This window comes from Barbus barbus (genome assembly GCF_936440315.1).
Source record: "Barbus barbus genome assembly, chromosome: 14".
In the NCBI taxonomy this organism is placed as follows: domain Eukaryota; kingdom Metazoa; phylum Chordata; class Actinopteri; order Cypriniformes; family Cyprinidae; genus Barbus; species Barbus barbus.
In genome coordinates, this window is record NC_136742.1 from 3,651,940 (window position 1) to 3,672,721 (window position 20,782).

A 20,782-nucleotide genomic window follows, 5' to 3' on the forward strand; every position below is an offset into this window, starting at 1 on the left:
AAACAAAAAAACATACCATTAAGAGCTGTACTTGCACAGATTCTGCGTGATCCTCTGCGTCTCAATCGGGTTAATATTGACGCAATATTGACAATGCCATTGTTTACAATACAACCGGAGCACATGCCGCTGAGCTGAGGGGCGGGACGTTTAGACGCGTTCTAGAGGCGGTTTAACCAATCACAACACACTGGGCCAGCTAACCAATCAGAGCCCATCATGAGGGAGGGGCTTTATAAAACCAGGAAATCATCAGCGCGTTTATTGGAGAAGGGACAGAGCAGTGTAGAATAAAGGTAAATTATGTGAAAAATGAACACGTTTGACTGCACCCCATAAACACAATCAAGCCTAGAAGAAAAACAGTCAACCACCCCTTTAAATTAAATACAAACATTTAAAATATTTTCAGATATCAATATTAAATTTTTTTTTTAATTATCAAACGTTAAAAAAAGATAATAGTTTTAATTTGTTAATTTTTTTACTGAAGTAATCAAGAAATAAGATCAATCAGTATTTTACTCATTTTAATATGTATGCATTTTTAAGCAGCACTCAGGGTTGGCGTTCTATTTATAAATAGCTCTTTCTGACAGCTGAAGAGCGCAGTGTATCCTGAATTCACTGCATGAGTGTGTGTTGTGTGTTTTGTCGTGTCAGTATCGAGGCCGCTGTGGCAGCGTTCGCTCAGGCTCGGCCGCCGGGCATCTATAAAGCCGACTATCTTAAGGAGCTCTTCCGCCGCTACGGGGACGTGGAGGAGGCGCCGCCCGCCCCTTCTCTCCCCGAATGGTGCTTCGATGAGGAGGAGGATGAAGATGTGGACGATGATGGGAATGCCATGGCTCAGGGCTCCGAGCCCAGCTCCTCTCACTCCAGTCAGGGCAAGAAGAAGAAAGAACGGCTAAAACTGGTGAGAGAAACTCATTTCAGCTCATTCTCTCATAGTCTTGAAGGAAAAACCCTGGTTTAATACAGCACAGCTTGTTAATAAGGCTCATTTCTGACAGTGTATCAGCTCGATATAACCTTGACTGTTCTGTTTAGTGTCCCGGGTATCAACGTCCTTTCCCTCTGAAATATTAGTGTGCAGATGTGAGGAGTGTTTGTTTGTTTGTATGTGTCTCAGCACGCTGTGTTTCTGGAAGGAGTTTCTGTCAAAGGAGTCACTCAAGTCACGTCACAGCCCAAGCTTGGCCTGACCCAGAAGAAGTGTCAGGAGTTCTCTGAGTGGGACAAGTGAGTCCGTGTGTGTGTGTGCTTTTAACCCCCACAGATGGTTTCCAGCTCTGAGCATAGTAATGTCTAGTAATGATGTCTAGTAATGGAAACCATTCAGATTGTGAGGACTGTAAATGTGTGTGGGGCACAAATAGGGAACAAAATAAGACTCAGACATATTATTTTGTCTTGGAAAAAATTTGATGTTACCAAATTTGATGTTTTCCCAGCAATACGCATTAAATAAACATACTCTAAATTAAATAAAAATATTATTAAAATGTAAAAAAAGGAAAGTGGAAAAAATAAAATAAAAAAAATAAAACTCATATATAAAAAAAATACACCGGAATAGGTAACAGGGTTGCATATTTGAACCTAAAGTAAGATATCATATCAGGTGCTTGCTGGTTTGGGCAAAAGTTTGGTTATTGACGAAGTTTTAGTAATTCCCACGCGTGAGAGAACATCTGATTTTATACCATTGCTTTGGTAACAGTTGAAGGATTAACCTTAAATTACTGATGTAAAATAATAGATGTATACTACCTTTAATGTATTAATACAAGATATAAACAACCTGCTTTTCGTGCTAGATTTATTTTTTGTTGAACAATATTGAAAGTTGGGATGAAACTGATCTTTTCTTGTGTATTCTGACATACATCAGAGTCAAACTAATTACAACCCAAATTCCGGATATGTTGGGACGTTTTTTAAATTTAAATAAAATGAAAACTAAAAGTCTTTAAAATCACATGAGCCAATATTTTATTCACAATAGAGCAGGTAACAAAACAAATGTTTAAACTGAGAAATGTTACAGTTTTATGCACAAAATGAGCTTATTTCAAATTTGATGCCTGCTACAGGTCTCAAACTAGTTGGGACGGGGGCATGTTTACCATGGTATAGCATCTCCTCTTCTTTTCAAAACAGTTTGAAGACGTCTGGGCATCGAGGTTATGGGTTTCTGGAGTTTTGATGTTGGATTTGGTCCCATTCTTGTCTGATATAGGTTTCCAGCTGCTGAAGAGTTTGTGGTCGTCTTTGACGTATTTTTCGTTTAATGATGCGCCAAATGTTCTCTATAGGTGAAAGATCTGGACTGCAGACAGGCCAATTCAGCACCGGACTCTTCTACTACGAAGCCATGCTGTTGTAATAGCTGCAGTATGTGGTTTTGCATTGTCCTGCTGCAATACACAAGGCCTTCCCTGAAATAGACGTCATCTGGAGGGAAACATATGTTGCTCTAAAACCTTTATTTACCTTTCAGCAGTCATAGTGCCTTCCAAAACATGCAAGCTGCCCATACCGTATGCACTTATGCACCCCCATACCATCAGAGATGCTGGCTTTTGAACTGAACGCTGATAACACGCTGGAAGGTCTCCCTCTTCTTTAGCCCGGAGGACACGGAGTCTGTCATTTCCAACAAGAATGTCAAATTTAGACTCGTCTGACCATAGAACATTTTTCCACTTTGAAACAGTCCATTTTAAATGAGCCTTGGCCCACAGGACACAACGGCGTTTCTGGACCATGTTCACATATGGCTTCCTTTTTGCATGATAGAGCTTTAGTTGGCATCTGCAGATGGCATGGCGGATTGCGTTTACTGACAGTGGTTTCTGGAAGTATTCCTGGGCCCATTTAGTCAATGACAGAATCATGCCGATGAGTGATGCAGTGTCGTCTGAGCGCCCGAAGACCACAGGCATCCAACAAAGCGTCTTCGGCCTTGTCCCTTACCCACCGAGATTTCTCCAGTTTCTCTGAATCTTTTGATGATGTTATGCACTGTAGATGATGAGATTAACAAAGCCTTTGCAATTTGACGTTGAGGAACCTTGTTTTTAAAGTATTCCACAATCTTTTTACGCACTCTTTCACAGATTGGAGAGCCTCTGCCCATCTTTACTTCTGAGAGACTCTGCCTCTCTAAGACATCCTTTTATAGTTAATCATGTTACAGACCTGATGTCAATTAACTTAATTGGTTGCCAGATGATCTTGCTTTTTCAGCCCTTTGTTGCCCCCGTGCCAACTTTTTTGAGACCTTTAGCAGGCATCAAATTTGAAATGAGCTCATTTAGTGGATAAAAGTTGAATAATTCTCCATTTAAAAATGTATGTTATCTATGTTCTATTGTGAATAAAATATTGGCTGATGTGATTTGAAAGTCTTTTATTTTTCATTTTATTCAAATTAAAATGTCCCAACATTTCCGGAATTCGGGTTGTATATAAAAATAATTATAATTTAATTTAATTTAACACATAAGTAATAGGTATTAAATAGGATAGGGACATTGTTGTGTCCATTAGTTAACTGGAGGCAAGAATGGGGTGGGTACAAATGGACCAGTGATTGGAGAAATCCAGCATATGTGATCAGAGAGAAATCTGTAATTTCACTGGAAGATATTTTTAGATTAAATATTCAAAAGTTTTCGGCGCCAATAGCCTAGTGGGATGTGAGCTGACATAACGCTGTTGCATTGTGGGTGTTCCGAGTTCAAATCCCGGCTTGAGCCTTGACCTTTCCCGATTCCACCCCACTTCACTTCCTGTCTAATCTACACTATCCTGTCTTAATAATATAAAATATAAAAAAAAAAAAATTCAGAGGTCAAATAATTAAAAAAAAAAATTAAAAGAAGCACATTCATGGATGAGCTGTCAATCAATAACATGCTTTAGAAAATAGATATGGTGAAAATCTACTGTATGATATAATGAAGAATATGGTATTTGTCCCTAATAAGTAATGGAAAACATTTTTGTACCCTATTAATGGAAAGTGCTGAAGTCTGCCGTGAGTTATTGTCCTGATGAAACCACAGCTGTGATTACTTTCATTGATGAGTGGAGATCAATTAAAACCACCCAGCAATGTGTCCCATAATCCCATGTATTTATTTTTCTGTGCCTGTCTGTCAGATCTGGGTTTCCTGGTGCTCAGCCCGTATCGATGGACCGCAGGAACATTCGTCTGTTGGAAAAGAATGTTTATAAAGTCAGCTGGAAAGCAGACGGCACGCGGTGAGTCCAGCGACTGAAGTCCTGTGCCGTTCACACGCTACGCTAAAACACCAACACAAACGCTTCCAGCTAGGAGCTACACATGTCAAAACCACTGTGGCATCGCACTAGAAAAACAAAGAAAGATAGCTTAAAAAGGGATATTACAATTATTATAACGGTTTTCATTTTTATAGCCATATTACACTTTCCCAATGTCCTTAAGAATTTTCCTAAAGAAAAATTTAGTTCACGATTTTGGTTTTGTGGCTATTTTTGACCACCTCCTCTCTAACTCTTATAATCAAACAGGCTATTTTTGCTGTTGTACTTTTAAATATGCAAATGAAGTGCATGAATTTGCTGATTACTGAGTAGATTATATGTAAATGTTAGAGGTCATATGCTAATGAGATAATGGTTGTGTTGTTAAGTATAATTTAAAGTTTAAGTTGTTTTTGCAGCTTGGATTAACTAATGTTTCATCTGGAGGGAATATTTTTAGTCACAATAATTACATATTCAGAGTTTGAGTTTTTTTTTTTTTTTTTTCAAGAGAAATTAATTTTTTCCAACGTGTATAGTTTATAATGTTACAAAAGATTCTTATTTCAAATAAATAAGTTCTTTGGAACTTTCTATTCATCCTGGAAAAAATGGATCACAGTAGAAAGCTGAAAGCCAGAAGTCAGACTTTAAGAGATTAATTAAATCTGACCATCTAGTACAGGTTGTATTTTTTGTTTTTTCTCCTTTTTTAATCTTTTCATTAAAAATATTTTAGTCAACACTGATAACATCAATGCCTATATAATATCAGATGTTTTAATTTTAAAAATGATTCTTTTGATGATCTTCAATGTAATTTTCTTGTGCTGTTTCTATAATGTCGGAGTCTAGCGCTCATAGAGGGCCATTTAATGATGGTCCAGGTCCAGCTTGTCTGCTGTAATGATGTGAACCGTCTCTCTGCGCTCCTGCTGGCTCATGTGCTCAAACCAGAATCAAACGTCTGCATGAACATCATTAAACCCTCATTCATAAGACAGATCTGCTCAGAAGCACCACAGTTGGCACCTTGCAGCATGTTCTATGAGCGGGTTTGGTGTGTCACAGTGATCCAAACTCGGTTGAAAGTTGAGTCCTCTGACAGAGGAACGCTCGGCTCCATAACAGAGATGTTAAAAATACGTCGCTGATCTCTTTAACTGGAGATCTGCTCTAACAAGCCCATTATCCTGTGCTTTGGCCACTCATGGCTCACAGAGTATCATTGTGTGATGTGTTTCCACGGGGTACGTCCAGCAGAGCGCTCTGTAATAATGACCAAACGGCAGGGAATTAAAGGACCTTAAAGCTAAGACAAGGACTAATGGGTTTCTGTTTTGTTGGACAATTGTTGGTGTTTTGGGGCTCTGATATCACATTTCAATATGTGGTGAATTGCAGTATAGGGACCAATTCTCACTATTAACTAGTTGCTTATTAGCATGCCTATTATTAAGATATTGGCTGTTTATTAGTACTTATAAAGCACAAATTCTGCATGAGCATATTCTACATCCCTAATCCTACCCAATACCTAAATTTAAAAACTACCTTAAAGGGATAGTTCATCCAAAAATGAAAATTTGATGTTTATCTGCTTACCCCAAGGGCATCCAAGATGTAGGTGACTTCAGTGGAACACAAACAAAGATTTTTAACTCAAACCATTGCAGTCTGTTAGTCATATAATGGCAGTCTATGGGACTCACAGCTTTGAGAGTCAAAAAAACATACACAGACAAAACCAAATTAAACCCTGCGGCTCGTGACGATACATTGAGGTCTTAAGACACGAAACGATCGGTCTGTGCAAGAAACTGAACAGTTTTTATGTCCTGAGTGCGTTCACAACATCCGGTGCGTGACGCGTCTTTTACTTCAACCTGTTGTGAACGCGCTCAGGACAGTTGGACATTGCGGTGAATCAGAGGTAAAAAATGGTATAAATACTGCTCAGTTTCTTGCACAGACCGATCGTTTCGTGTCTTTAGACCTCAATGTATCATCATGAGCCGCAGGGTTTAATTTGGTTTTGTCTGTGTATGTTTTTTTTCTCTCATATCCGTGGGTCCCATTGACTGCCGTTATATGACTGACGGACTGCAATGGTTTGAGTTAAAAATCTTTGTTTGTGTTCCACTGAAGTCACCTACATCTTGGATGCCCTTGGGGTAAGCAGATAAACATAAAATTTTCATTTTTGGATGAAATATCCCTTTAATAACTATTAATAAGCAGCCAATTAGGAGTTTATTGAGGCAAAAGTCGTAGTTAATGGTTTGTTAATGGCGACAATTGGACCTTAAAATAAAGTGTGACCAAATTTACTAACCATAAACTGTCCATGAAACTGTATTTTATATATTTAATTAACTTATTTAAAGGGATAGTTCACGCAAAAATGAAAATTCTGTTGTTATTATTTAATTAGAAACATAATTTGCATACCCTCATGTTTTTCCAAACCTGTAAGACTTTTGTTTTTCTTCAGAACACAAATGAAGATATTTTTATTAAATCTGAGATAGCTCTGTCCTCCATTGACAGTCAAAACATTTGGTTTAGCAGTTTAGTGCTATTTTTCTGAAGAGACTCGATCGCTTTATATGATGAACATATAATGGAATAATGTAAATGCGTCACAACAAGCTTGAGAGAGAAAAACCTGATAATTTTCCAAATAAGTGTGAGTCATGATAGATATGCATTATTGGTGTCATGCACGTCAGTGGGGGACAGACTGGCATTCTGGCAGTTTGATTTAAACCATGTAATGTTAAAGGTTCTTATAAAGCTAGCAGCCAGATGATGAGTTCTTGGCTTGACATCCAAGATACTCTGATTTAATGCTCGTTGTGGGTTTATTTTGCTGCCTGGCTAATGAGTAATTCAATTATCATCTGTAATTGTAATAATGAGTTTAAATAATCTGTCTATATAGAATATCTAGGGCTTTTCACAAGCTAAATAGTTAACCCTGGGTCATTCTAAACCCTGATTAAAAGTTAATCCTGGTGAATTATTTGCTGATGTTTCACACTGCACATTCCTAAACCCCAGGTTAAAATCTTATGTTTGTCGGTGTCAATGAAAGGACAAATACAGCACACAACCTGTTTTCACAGCTTTTCTTACGTCAGTTATCCTGTCAGTCAAAAGAGTTTGTTGATATCCAGCCTCAGCTAATTTATCTGCCTTAAATACTTTTCTGACCGTGCCATCAAATTTGTCTTGAGCAGACTTTTTTGACCATAACTGTAAAAATAACAGTCTCTTCCTCACTCCAGTTGACTTGTTCTCCGTCATTTGACGTTTCTTATAAATGCTGTACTGTTGGCACAAAGCACAGTTCCTGTTATCGACGTGACATGAGCCCGCTGTTCAGTTTCTGATTGGTTGTGTGTAGGGCTGTTAAAATGGCTGAAAAACTACATTTGATCATATTATCAATATTCAAATTTAAAAGGCATAATATCAGTTAGGGGTAAAAAAACTAAAAAAATATTTTGGCTTCTCTCCTGAGGCCACAAAAGGGTGCATCGAGCAAAATATTACTAATGCATGTTTCTTCAAAGCAATAAAATGACTCGACTATCTTTGAAAAAAGTGCATAATGTTTAAATTAATGTTTATAAGCCATAATTAATTCATTTGCTTAAACAATTAGAAACAAAACAGCATCATGTATGTAAGTATAGTTTAATAGAAAGGACCGAAACCAATCAGAGAGTACTTTTTCTTTCAAAAACATGAGATGCAGTTAGGGATGCACGATATTATCGGACTGATATCGAAATCGGCCGATAATGACTTTAAATGTAAATATCGGCATCGGCCTGACATGCAAAATTATGCCGATATGTCTTGCCGATAAGGGGAAGGGGTTAACTCGCATGTGCTCAGGGTGTGCTAGCGATTAGATCATGTCAGCAATGTGGCTCATTCTTGAAGCAAAGTTTTGTCTGAATGATGAATAGATTGACTGTTTTGGATCGCTGCATTTAATGTGTGAAGGCATGTACAGAATGACGCGTTCGGTGTGGGATAGAGTAAACAGTGATAGCACAAGCAGGGGCAGCAGTGACAGCCTCCCCCAGGTCCTAATGCCCGTTCGGTAAGTAGTTTTAATAGTAGGGGCGCTGTTGGCCTACTTCTAATTAAATTAAAAGTAAAATAACCTACACAAATAACATTTAGACTGTGTTTCTGATTAAATAAAGCAGTAATTGATGTAATAAAATAAGTATGTTTTGATTTAATGGTCAGAAGCTATAGCTTACATGAAAAAAAAAATCACAAACATGACACTTGTAAATTAAATAATTTTATATATACTGATTTATTCATTAATGTGTAACGTTTTATTTTTTAAACAAATCATGAGCTCTAAAAGATTTTCAGAATTTTTACAACTCTTTTGTTGTAGACCATCTACAAATGTTAAATCTTAAAATAAAATATTAGGGTTAACACTGCATCTTTCTAGGGGACAAAATGCAGCGATTGATATAGTTGATTTATATTTATTTTCAAAGCTTCAATGTACTGTTAAAAAACCTTTATTATTTTTTATTTAATTCTAATAAATAAGTTCTTGTTAAAAACTAACCAAAATTAATAATATTTTGCTTATAATTTCTGCACAGGAGAGACTTGGTGTTGTTTCCAAACAACAGGAAATATATCGGTATCGGCATCGATATCGGCCAAAATGAGTTGAAAAATATCGGCATATCGAATATCGGCAGAATTCCAATATCGTGCATCCCTAGATGCAGTGGGATGGGAAAAACCGCCATAAAGTCTCGAGACATGTTTTTTATAAGTTGAACTTACATTAATTTTACATGGCTTTCTAAACATACAGCTCTCTTAGTGCAAAGGTGATAATGTCCCTCTAGAAAATGGGATAAATATGCATTCTGTGTGAACGGCTTGAATGGATATATCACACTCTTGCATTATTCACTGAAGACACCTTTATTCACATCTAAAAGGCCAATAGTGCATAATGACGTGGACGGACGCGCTGAATATGAATGTGATTGCATGAGAACATCCTGCACATTCACAACACAAGCACTGCGCTCAACATTTAATGCTAGTTATTGTGTTACAAAAAAAAAAGATGTTTCTTAGCTTTGATTTGCTTGGCTAGTTACCTCTGGGACTTGGTGCTTAGCAGTTCAGTATTCGAGCAAGACCCGTTCCTCCTGCCTGTGTCTGATACAGCTGCAGAAACAGGGAATTGGGCTGATCGTATTGAAGTTGAGGTGTAATGATGAACACATTGACATTTCTGTAACTGCACAATCTTTGATATACAGCATATGATGATTCTGCCTTTCTGAATGCTGGCAATGACTTCCTAACGATGATTTGGAGAGCCTTACCAATGCTATTGAGCTTGACCAAACCGCTGCTCACTTACAGTTAGTGAACTGAGGGATATTTAGTCCCAAATTTAAGATGCATAAATTAATTACATATAAAATTTCCATCCATTTGAATTACAGAGTTTTAGCAGAGACAAACTAATAAACTTATTGTGATTACATATTTACTCGTGCATAGATTTCTCTTATGGTACTAATAAACTGAATGTGTTGTACACAACAACCAGGTTTATATATCAATCATCAATAAATGTTGTTGGTTGACTTCTGTGTGAGCTGTGCTTCATCGCTATCAACAATGGACTCTTTTTGCCCATGAAATTTTATTAATGTGACTGCACCTGTTAATAGTGCTGTCATTGTACACGTGCAAGCCTCCGTTTGAGCCTATGGAAAATTTGGAAGTAAGGGTTTTGTCGTACAAACCTCTCCACTGCGGCTTCATCCAAGCATTAGTAATGTTCACGCTCTATCGGTACATCCGTCATGCATTCAGTTTGCTCTGGATGCCTCAAGTTATTTTACATCCTGATGCAGCTTATATTCCTCTCTTTCAGCTACCTGCGTCCTTAGGGCCTACTTTTGCTTTGTGTCCTGTTTGTATTCTGCTTTTAGAGTTGATCGTCTTCAGTTTATTATCTATGCTGGAAACATGACTGAAGAGAACGCATCTGGAGTGGTCGCTAAATTTCACTAGACTAAACCTCATCTGATTTATTTTTTCTTTGTTTAATTATACTTAATTAAATTTTTCTGATGGCAGTGAACCACATGAAATGAAGCATTGCTGCTCATCAGTTCCTGCCGTGTCCATGCCGCCGGGACGCATGTTCTCAATCAGTGCTTTTCCCTTCAGCTGCTAATTTCTGCTTGTAAACAGCCAAAAACTGTCAAATCGGGCCAGACTTGTTTACGTCTTGTTCCTTCTCGTTTTGTAGCCACAAAATTTTCCAGTCAATGCTTCTTGACCTTCCATTGTTTACCTGTATCATTGTGTTTCTTATTGGTTAAATCTTTGCTTTTGGGGGGCTTTGTTAGGATTCTCAAGGGGTCTTTTTGCCTAATCATCAATCCAAAGTTTGACTTGTACAGTAAATCTTGTACTGTTTTTACCAAAATTAGTAATACAAAGTCACACAGAAAGTACCATGCCTCCGTTCCAAATGAACAGTTATAGAACCTTTCACAAGGACAGCCAGAAACAGGAACACACATATAATACATATATTTGGGGAAGGAGTAAATCACCTCACTGTGTCACTGTGATGCTGTTTTTACAGGTACATGATGTTGATAGATGGAAAAGACGAAGTCTATATGATTGACAGAGACAATTCGGTCTTTCATATAGCCAAGCTGGAGTTTCCTTTCCGGAAGGATCTTCGCATCCACCTTTCCAACACACTTCTGGATGGGGTGAGTTATTGCACGGTTTGAAAGCCTGTTAATCAGGTTAGATAGAGAGGATGCGCTCTATTCCTACACTTAGTGGACAGTCACAGGTTTGGTTTTCATGAGATGGTCAAAAATAAGGCAGTGTGAATAGCTGCATTTATTTGATTTTTTTGTAGCATCTTTAGTGTCACTTTTGATCAACTTAATGCATCATTACTCAAAAAAAAAAAAAAAGGTTAATTTCATTCAAAATTATACAGACTCCATACATTATTGTTAGTTTACAAAGGACTGATCAAATGTTACAGTAGCTTGTATATTCAGTTAGGTCCACATATATTTGGACACAGGCACAATTTTTATTATTTTAGCTGCTGACCAAAACTTATTCAGGTTGCAGTTATAATGAATACGAGCTTAAAGAGCACACTCTGAGCTTTAATTTGAGAGTATTAACATAAAAATTGGAGTAAAGGTTAAGGAATTACAGCTCTTTAATACGTACCTCCCCCTTTTTCAAGGGACCATACAGTGGGAAAAAAAGATCCTCTCCAAGTCATTAAGGTTTCGAGGCTGACGTCTGTCAACTCGAACCTTCACCTCCCTCCACAGATTTTCTATGGGATTAAGGTCTGGACACTGGCTAGGCCACTCCAGGACCTTAATGTGCTTCTTCTTGAGCCACTCCTTTGTTGCCTTGGCCATATGTTTTGGCTCATTGTCATGCTGGAATACCCTGTCGGTACATGGCCCCATCCATCGTCCCTTTGATGCGGTGCAATTGTCCTGTCCCCTTAGCAGAAAAACACCCCCAAAGCATAATGTTTCCACCTCCATGTTTGACGGTGGGTATGGTGTTCTTGGGGTCATAGGCAGCATTCCTCCTCCTCCAAACACGGCGAGTTGAGTTGATGCCAAAGAGCTGGATTTTGGTCTCATCTGACCACAACACATTCACCCCGTTCTCCTCTGAATCATTGGCAAACTTCAGACGGGCCTGTACATGTGCTTTCTTGAGTAGGGGGACCTAGCGGGCGCTGCAGGATTTCAGTCCTTCACGGTGACGGCGTAGTGGGTTACCAATTGTTTTCTTGGTGACTATGGTCCCAGCTGCCTTGAGATCCTCCCGTGTAGTTCTGGGCTGATTCCTCACCGTTCTCATTATCATTGAAACTCCACACGAGGTGAGATCTTGCATGGAGCCCCAGTCCGAGGGAGATTGACAGTTATTTTGTGTTTCTTCCATTTGTGAATAATCGCACCAACTTTTGTCACCTTCTCACCAAGCTGCTTGGCGATGGTCTTGTAGCCCATTCCAGCCTTGTGTAGGTCTATAGTCTTGTCCCTGACATCCTTGGACAGCTCTTTGGTCTTGGCCATGGTGGAGAGTTTGGAATCTGATTGATTGATTGCTTCTGTGGACAGGTGTCTTTTATACAGGTAACAAGCTGAGACTCCCTTTAAGAGAGTGCTCATAATCTCAGCTCCTTAGCTGTATAAAAGATACCTGGGAGCCAGAAATCTTGCTGATTGATAGGGGATCAAATACTTATTTGACTCATTAAAATGCAAATCAATTTATAACTTTTTTGAAATGCATTTTTCTGGATTTTTTTGTTGTTATTCTGTCTGTCACTTTTAAAATAAACCTACCATGTCAACCTACTTTGTCAGTGGGCAAACGTACAAAATCAGCAGGAGATCAAATAATTTTTTTCCCCCACTGTTAATTAATTGGACAGTTGACTCAAAAGCCATTTCATGGACAAATGTGTGCTATTCCTTCGTTATTTCTTCATCAATTAAGCGGGTAAAAGGTCCGGAGTTGATTCAAAGTGTGTCATTTGCAATTGGAAGCTGTTGCTCTGAACCCACATTATGCAGCCAAAGGATCTCTCCTTGCAACTGAAACCGACTCGGAGAGATAGCATTAAGAGTGACCAAATCAACAGTTTGGTACATTCTGAGAAAAAAAGAACACACTGGTGAGCTCAGAAACATAAACAGGCTTGGACGTCCACAGAGGACAACAGTGGTGGATGATCGGAGAATCCTCTCCACGGTAAAGAAAAACTCTTTCACAACATCCAGACGTGTCACTGTCAAAGTCTACAATCAAGAGAAGACTTCACCAGAGCAAATACAGAGGGTTCACCACCAGAGGCAAACAAGGCCTGATTAGACTTTGCCGAAAAACATCTAAAAAAAAAGCCTGTACCAGAATGACAGGAAGAAAAAAGTATGAAGAAGGCTTGAAACAGCTCGTGTTCCAAAGCACACAACATCATCTGTGAAACATGGTGGAGCGGTGTGATGGCATGAGCTGCATGGCTTCCAGTGGCACTGGGTTACTGGTGTTTAGTGATGATGAGACAGAAGACCGAAGCAGCCGGAAGAATTCTGAAGTGTACAGGGAAATACCGTCTGCTCGCATTCAATCAAATGCAGAAGTTGATTACATGGCGTTTCATAGTACAAATGGACGATTACCCAAAACATACAACAAAAAAAACCCAGGAGTATGTGAAGGTAAAAAAGTGTAATATTCTGCAATGGCCAAGTCAATCTCCTGATCTCAACATGATTGAGCAGTATTTCACTCGCTGAAGACAAAACTAAAGGCAGAAAGAGCCACAAACAAACAACTGAAGTCAGCTACAGTAAAGGCCTGGCAAAGCATCATGGAGGAGGAAACCCAGTGTCTGCTGATGTCCAGACTTAAGGCAGTCATCGCCTGCAAAGGATTCTCAACAAAATATTAAAAATTAATTATTAAATTTTATTCATGATTATATTTATTTGTCCAATCACATTTGAGCCCATGAAAATGGTGGGACTGTGTATAAAAATGGTTGTAATTTCTTAAGCATTTTATGTTATATTTTTGTTCAACCCCTTGAATTAAATCTTAAAGTCTGCACTTCAATTTCATCTTGATGATGGCATACAGAGCTGAAATTATGAAAGCTGTGTCAGTGTCCAAATATACAGTGCCCTCCATAAGTATTGGAACAGTAAAGACAAAATTGCTCTGTTGGCTGTGGAGTCAAGACATTTGCGAATATGATTAAAATATGAATATGAGACAAAACTACAGAATGTCACATTTTATTATTAGCCGTTTCAACACATACATGTTTTACCAAATAAAAAGAACAGCACTTTTAGAGTTCATCCCACTCATTGATGTGAGCATAAGTATCGGGGCAGTTGAACATAAGGCAGATATAAAAGATTAAAAGCTATTATTTAGTTGCAGATCCCTTGCACACAATCACAGCAGTGAGTCTGTGACCCATAGACATCACCAGACTCTTGCTCTCATCCTTTGAAATGCTTTTCCCAGCCTTTAATGAAGCCAATTCCAATTGTTGCTTGTTTTGGGGAGTTTCTACCTTTACTCTCCTCTCCAGCTGGTGAAATTCATGTTCAATCGGATTTAAATCTGGAGATTGACTTGGGCAATCTAAGACTTTCCATTTCTTTGCTCTTATAAATTCCTTGACTGAACTGGCAGGGTGTTTTGGGTCATTGTCCTGATGCAATATGAAGCACTTCCCAATGAATCTGGTGGCATTTTCTTGAATATTGGTAGGCAAGATGGTTTTGTACCCTTCCAAATTCATTCTGCTACTGTCATCATACATTAAGTCATCAGTAAAGTTGAGAGGGCCTGTTCCAGAGACAGCCATGCATGCCCATGCCATGACACCACCTCCACCATGCTTTACAGATGAGGCTGTATGCTTGGGATCATTGCAGTTCCCTTTTTTTCTCCACATTTTTGCTTTCCCATCACTTAGATAAAGGTTCATCTTTGTCTCATCGGTCCATAAACACAGTTCCAAAACTCTTCTGGCTCACCTTTGTGCTTTTTTGCAAACTCTAATCTTGCCTTTCTATGTTTGGTGCTGGTCAGAGGTTTGCATCTTGCTGTGTAGCATCTGTAATTCTGTGTCAAAGTCTCCTGAGGACAGTAGATTGTCAGAGCATCAACCCAGCTTTCTGGAAGTTGTTTGTGATTTTACAGACACGTCTGTTAGGATTCATTTTCACAGCTTTTATGATTTGTCTGTCATCAACTACTGTTGTTTTCTCAGCCGATCAGGTAGTTGTTGCTTGCTGGTGGTTTCCAAACTCTTGATTTCTCCATGCCCTTTGTTTTTGCTAGAGCTCTAACTGACTTCCTCTTTTCTTTTAGCATCCAAATTGCTTGCTTTTCTCTCAAAGTCAGCTCCCTCATCTTCATCCTGGTTTGTGTGTGTCATCATCAAATGCAAGATTCAGAATACAGAAGTAATGGATATAACTGATACGACACATTCCCTGCTTTTAATATCTGAAGAATTAATGCAACAGGACACAGCTGATCACTTAGAAAGACCTGATGCTCACATCAGATAGAGGGATGAAACTCTAAAAGTGCTGATCCTATTAGCTGGTAAAACATCTATGTGTTGAATCACCCAATAATAAAATGTGGCATTCTGTAGTTTTGTCTCATATTCATCTTTTAATCATATTTGTAAATGTCTTGACTCCACAGCCAACAGAGCAATTTTGTCTTTACTGTTCCTATACTTATGGAGGGCACGGTATATGGACCTAACTGTAATTCACAAGACATGAAAATGCTGGTATCAATTAATAGAAGCAAACAGTGGAATAAAAGATGAAAGAGCACATATAATATGATGAGCACGTGGTGAGGTGTTGTGTCCCTTTGACTGCTGTCCTGCATCTTGCCATAGTGCAGTAATGGATCATCTGTCAGCAGTGTGTGTGTGAGCTTCCCCATCTCTCCCTCCCATGCATGCTAAATCTGTCCTCTTATGTACCGCCTCCGTCCATGTCATGAGTCCCCTAATCCATCCTTTTAATAATTTATGTACATATTTATTTATTATAAATAGAATATATCTCGGAGGCCTGCTCTGTCTGCCTCTTTTAACTGTGCCGTTATGTCCTTTCTTTTTTATTTAAACTTCCACAGCAGCGAGCTTGAAGTTAATCCCTAACTGAGATTTCAATCAGAGTGAACACAAAAGGATTCAAGTTCATTTAAGTTTAATTCATTTAAAGTTAAGTTAGATTTATTGTAAAAAAATGAGGGGTTTAATGTGATCCTGATTATTTTAATTATTAGATAAATCATGACTTAATCTATGTTTAAGATCAATCTTTATTAGTGCAAGCCACCCTGAGAGTTATATAAATGCCAAACCCCTCAATTTAAACGTGAAATGACTGAAAATGAACTGATTTTAATAGAAATGATGTGACTCTTCGATGAATCGTGGGTGCTTACTCAAGTCCTAACAGTACAGCTCACAGATCAATGTTGATTCATTATTGATTATTTTGATGACTCTCTGCAGCCTTAGTCAAAATCCTAAATCTTTTAATATACAAGTTGAAATGAAAAACATTAGAGATTTCATTGATCTCAGACATGTGGACTCCATGTATTAAATTAACACTACTATTCTTTAATTTGTGTCTGGGCTTGAGCTTTAATGCTAAATATCTATCTAAATATCGCTATAATAGATTTTTTGATTGCATTGTTACATCATGTTGGTGTTTATAGGCTTGATTTATGGGCAATATATCTGCATTTCTTATCGTCGCCTTCTTGTTTTGCAGGAGATGATTATCGACAAAGTGAATGGGCAGCCCGTCCCGCGATACCTCATCTATGACATCATTAAATTTAACGTGAGTGCCTTTCATTAACAATAACAAAAACACACTCCTGTTTGCTCTTTATTTAATTAAGAAGGTGTTTCCGCCAACATTTAAAATCTTGCTATCTTTTATTATCCATCATATTTCTTGTGAATCTCAAAAGGAAAGGTTTAGTGTCAGATACTGTCAGCCCCAGAAAGAACAAAAAAAAACCATAAAAATATAATAAAAGTATCTCATATGACTACTTTACGCCCTCTTCGACTCATCTGCCCCTTCATTGCAGCTCTCAGATTTAATTCACAAATGTTACAGAAAAAAGGCACCTTTAGACACCGCAAGCTTGGATGTATTAATAATCTTCCTCTGAATAATAATTGTTTTTCTTCAGAATATGTGGAGTATATCACATAAATCAGGTGCATATTTTGTCCTTTCTATAGTTTGTTTATATAATTCACTATCCAAGTTCTGCATGCATATTCTACAACATTTCTATTTTTTGTTTGTGCACAGAAGTCATATAGGTTTTACCTCTATAATTTAACATATTTCCTTGTGCAAGGAGATGCTTGGTGACGTCATCCAAAATAGAAATCAGTTAAAGTAAATTCGTTTTGTATTGTACTTTTTACAATGCATTTGAAAAGCTTGATATTAAGTTAAATTCACAATAAGGAATGTGTATTAGGACAAAATAGGGTCAGCTTTGATTTCACGTTGACTGGATGCTAATAAATTATGTTGGTGAGCTCATTTTTTAAGTCATAATTCACATCCATCTTAGTTTTGGGAGGAATGAGTAAGTCTTTGAGTTTTCTTACATCATTTTCTGCTTCTTGAAGTGCAGTATCCATTAAAAAAATCCAGGCAATCACATGGTACGCAGTCTGCATTTGAGACAGGACTCTTGGATTTGTCTTGCTTGGTTACCGAACATTTTTCCAAAATGCAGCTCTGATCCGTCATTTTTAAGATTAATGCCGTAGGCAAGCAGTGTGTAAATATAGACGGCACATTAATTGAGCTTGTCCAATGATGTGTTGAAAGACTGATATTCGGTTCAGTTATAGCGCTCGCATATGCACGTTGCTTGTGTATTTATTACATTTTTATTTAAAATATGAGTATGTTAGAGACTAATGCAGATATGTTTTCTAAAGTACTGTTTTGTGGAGCACTGCTGGAGTTGTCATTGACAAACAGCATGTGGGAGATCCTCGACTTTCCTGTGTTTAGCTGCTCTCAGCATTGGAAATGCGGCCTGTCCTTGTTCTGAGTGTGTTGTGAATCGATTTGTGTCCCTCCATGCTCTTCTCTTACTCCTCCTATGCAATAGTTTTTTATAAATATATATATTTATTAGGGGTGTAACGGTACATAAATATGACGGTTTGGTACATACCTCGGTTTTGACATCACGGTCCGGCATAGTTTCAGTAGAGCAGGAAGAATAAAACTAAACATAAATTGCTTTTTTTTTATTTAACATTGGTTTACTGAACAAATGGCTCTTTCTTTAAAGGCCTATTCAATTATAATTACAATTTTCTTAGGGATAAATATCTACCTCAGGTTATGGTCTCTAAACTATATTGAGTCCTTTTACATTACTATAAGGTTACAATTAACAAGAGCCCAAACTTAAGTTCAATTACTATTTATTTTTAACTATAAAATCAACACTCAAATTAAAAAATTGTAGGCTATGCAAACATGTAAATAGTTTTTTGTGAATTAACTTCTAAATTATACAATTTCTATTTGTTGTTGAAATATGATCATTTATAACTTGTTTCATAAAATATTTATTTAAACATTAAGTAATAAAGAGGAAGGGATAATTCACTCGCGCACCACGCTGCCTTTCGTTAGTATAAGGCGATCTGTCTCGCCACATCAAAGTGCATCAAAATGGCATTTATTTTCTGAATTAAATGAAAAAATGGAACGAATTGTTCAGTACACATGCATACGAACCGAAAAATAAAAGTTTATATACTCTATTTTTGATCAAATAAATGCAGCCTTTGTGAGCAGAAGAGACTTATTTCAAAAAGATTATATATATATATATTAGGAGTAACCCCCAAAACTGAAAGAGGCTGCGGTGAAAGCCTGGAAAAGCATCACAAAAGAAGATTGCTAAAGTTTGGTGATGTCAATATGGGTCACAGGCTTGATGCAGTTACTGAAAGCAAAGGATTTGCAACTAAATATTAAGTCTTTTTCACTTTAATCCATGTTAATTCTATCTGTTCCAATACTTTTGGTAACATGAAAAATGGGTGGGTTCAAACAAAAGGTGCTATCTTCTAAGATCCAGATGAAAATACCTGTAAATAAAAGCTGAAATGTTAATCTCTCATCTCATATTCATCTTTTGATGTCAAACCCAAATGTTTTCAGTCTACAGCAAAAATAAAGGAATTGGCCTTACTGTTCCAATACTTTTGGAGGGCACTATATATTAATATTTTTTTAAACAAGTCTCTTCTGCTCACCAAGGCTGCATGTATTTGATCAAAAATGAATGCAAAAATGCAAATCAGTAATACTGTAGAATATTATTACTATTTAAAGTGACTCTATTTAATTATATTTTAAAAATGTAATTTATTTCTGTGATCAGAGCTGTATTTTCAGCATCATTGCTCCAGGCTTCAGTGTCTCATGATGCTTCAGAAATCATAATAATATACTGATTTACTGCTCTCGAAGCATGATTATTATCAATGTTGAAAACAGTTGAGATGTGTCCTATTTTTGTGGAAACTCTGATACATTTTTTAAGATTATTTGATGAATAGAAAGTTCAAAAGAACAGTAGTTTTTTCAATCTTTAGTAATATTATAAATGTCTTTACTGTCACTGATCAATATAGCTTTTAAAGAGAACAGGTCCTGTAATGTGAAGAGCTTGTGTTCTTAGACCTGTGTGGCATATGGTATGAAAACAAAGATTGTCACTTTCCTCTTTCCTCGGCCAAGACGTCCTGTAGGTCCCGGGAAGCCCCCTGCTGTTTTCTGGCCTGTTGTAGATCTGTCCTGTTGGGCTTGGCAGGCACTGCCTCACCACTGCTTCCTCACGAATCAGTGTTTCCAAAATGATAGTTGCATCTCGTTTTGCTTTTTCTTTAGGGATATTTCATTTGTTCTCTCACATCTTCTCAATTGTCTTATAATGTACCAGCTTACCTTGACAGAACTGGCATTTATATGCAGATTTGACGGTCTCTATGACTCTTTTCTGAAACTTAGTGAGCTGCTTTTCAGCATTTTAAGGCTTCGCAATCATGTGACACAAAGCCTGTTCCGAAAGCTAAGCAATATAATCATGCTGCCTTCTGAGTAGGGATGTTTTCTCAGAGGAAGCAGAGGAAAATTCAAATGAGAAAATAATTGACAATACAAAAGACAAATATAAAAATAAGAGATCAAATAGCGTGTTAAGCAGTCATTGTACTAGGAGGGCCTTTATAAATTCTAAGTGATAAGTGTGATAACCTTTTTATAAGATAAGACAATGGTGACAGGAAACATCGGGGGTGGGTTGAGAAAGGACACGGGTCGGATCTGCACATAAACAACATCATGCGGAGCATCAGAATATGTGCACTACCACAAAAACTATGGGTTGTGCCTATACAAATACTTAAGAGCCATTCAAACTAAATCTTTAAAAATGCGAGACGCAGGGAAGACTCTAGTCTCTTAAGAAAACAGTGTATCATCTCACCCTTAAGGAATCATTCAAATATGGTAATTTGGTACTGTGGTGCTTAATATTAGCACAGTTGAGGACGAGGTTTTTTTTGAAGAACAGAATTTATTTGAAATAGTCATTTGTTATCACTTATCAGTCTCTGATTTTAATCAGTTCCATGCCGCCTACTCAGACAGCTTCATTGTGATTCTAAACTTGAACCGTTGAAGAAATAGGAAATATTGGAATAGAGAAAATAATAGTTTTTTAACAAACAAACAAAAGTAACATTTTGCAG

The 20,782-nt window shown here is 37.5% G+C and overlaps 1 protein-coding gene across 1 annotated transcript in view; it reads left to right on the forward strand.

Moving 5' to 3' along the window:
• LOC306879888 (mRNA-capping enzyme-like) overlaps window positions 1-20,782 on the forward strand; it is a 143,071-nt gene that overhangs the window by 41,405 nt on the left and 80,884 nt on the right. Inside the window, exons 6-10 of the mRNA XM_079433117.1 lie at window positions 664-916; window positions 1,133-1,242; window positions 4,171-4,272; window positions 10,976-11,111; window positions 16,737-16,808. Of these exons, the coding sequence (XP_079289243.1) occupies window positions 664-916; window positions 1,133-1,242; window positions 4,171-4,272; window positions 10,976-11,111; window positions 16,737-16,808 (673 nt within the window). The remainder of the gene's footprint in view (window positions 1-663; window positions 917-1,132; window positions 1,243-4,170; window positions 4,273-10,975; window positions 11,112-16,736; window positions 16,809-20,782) is intronic.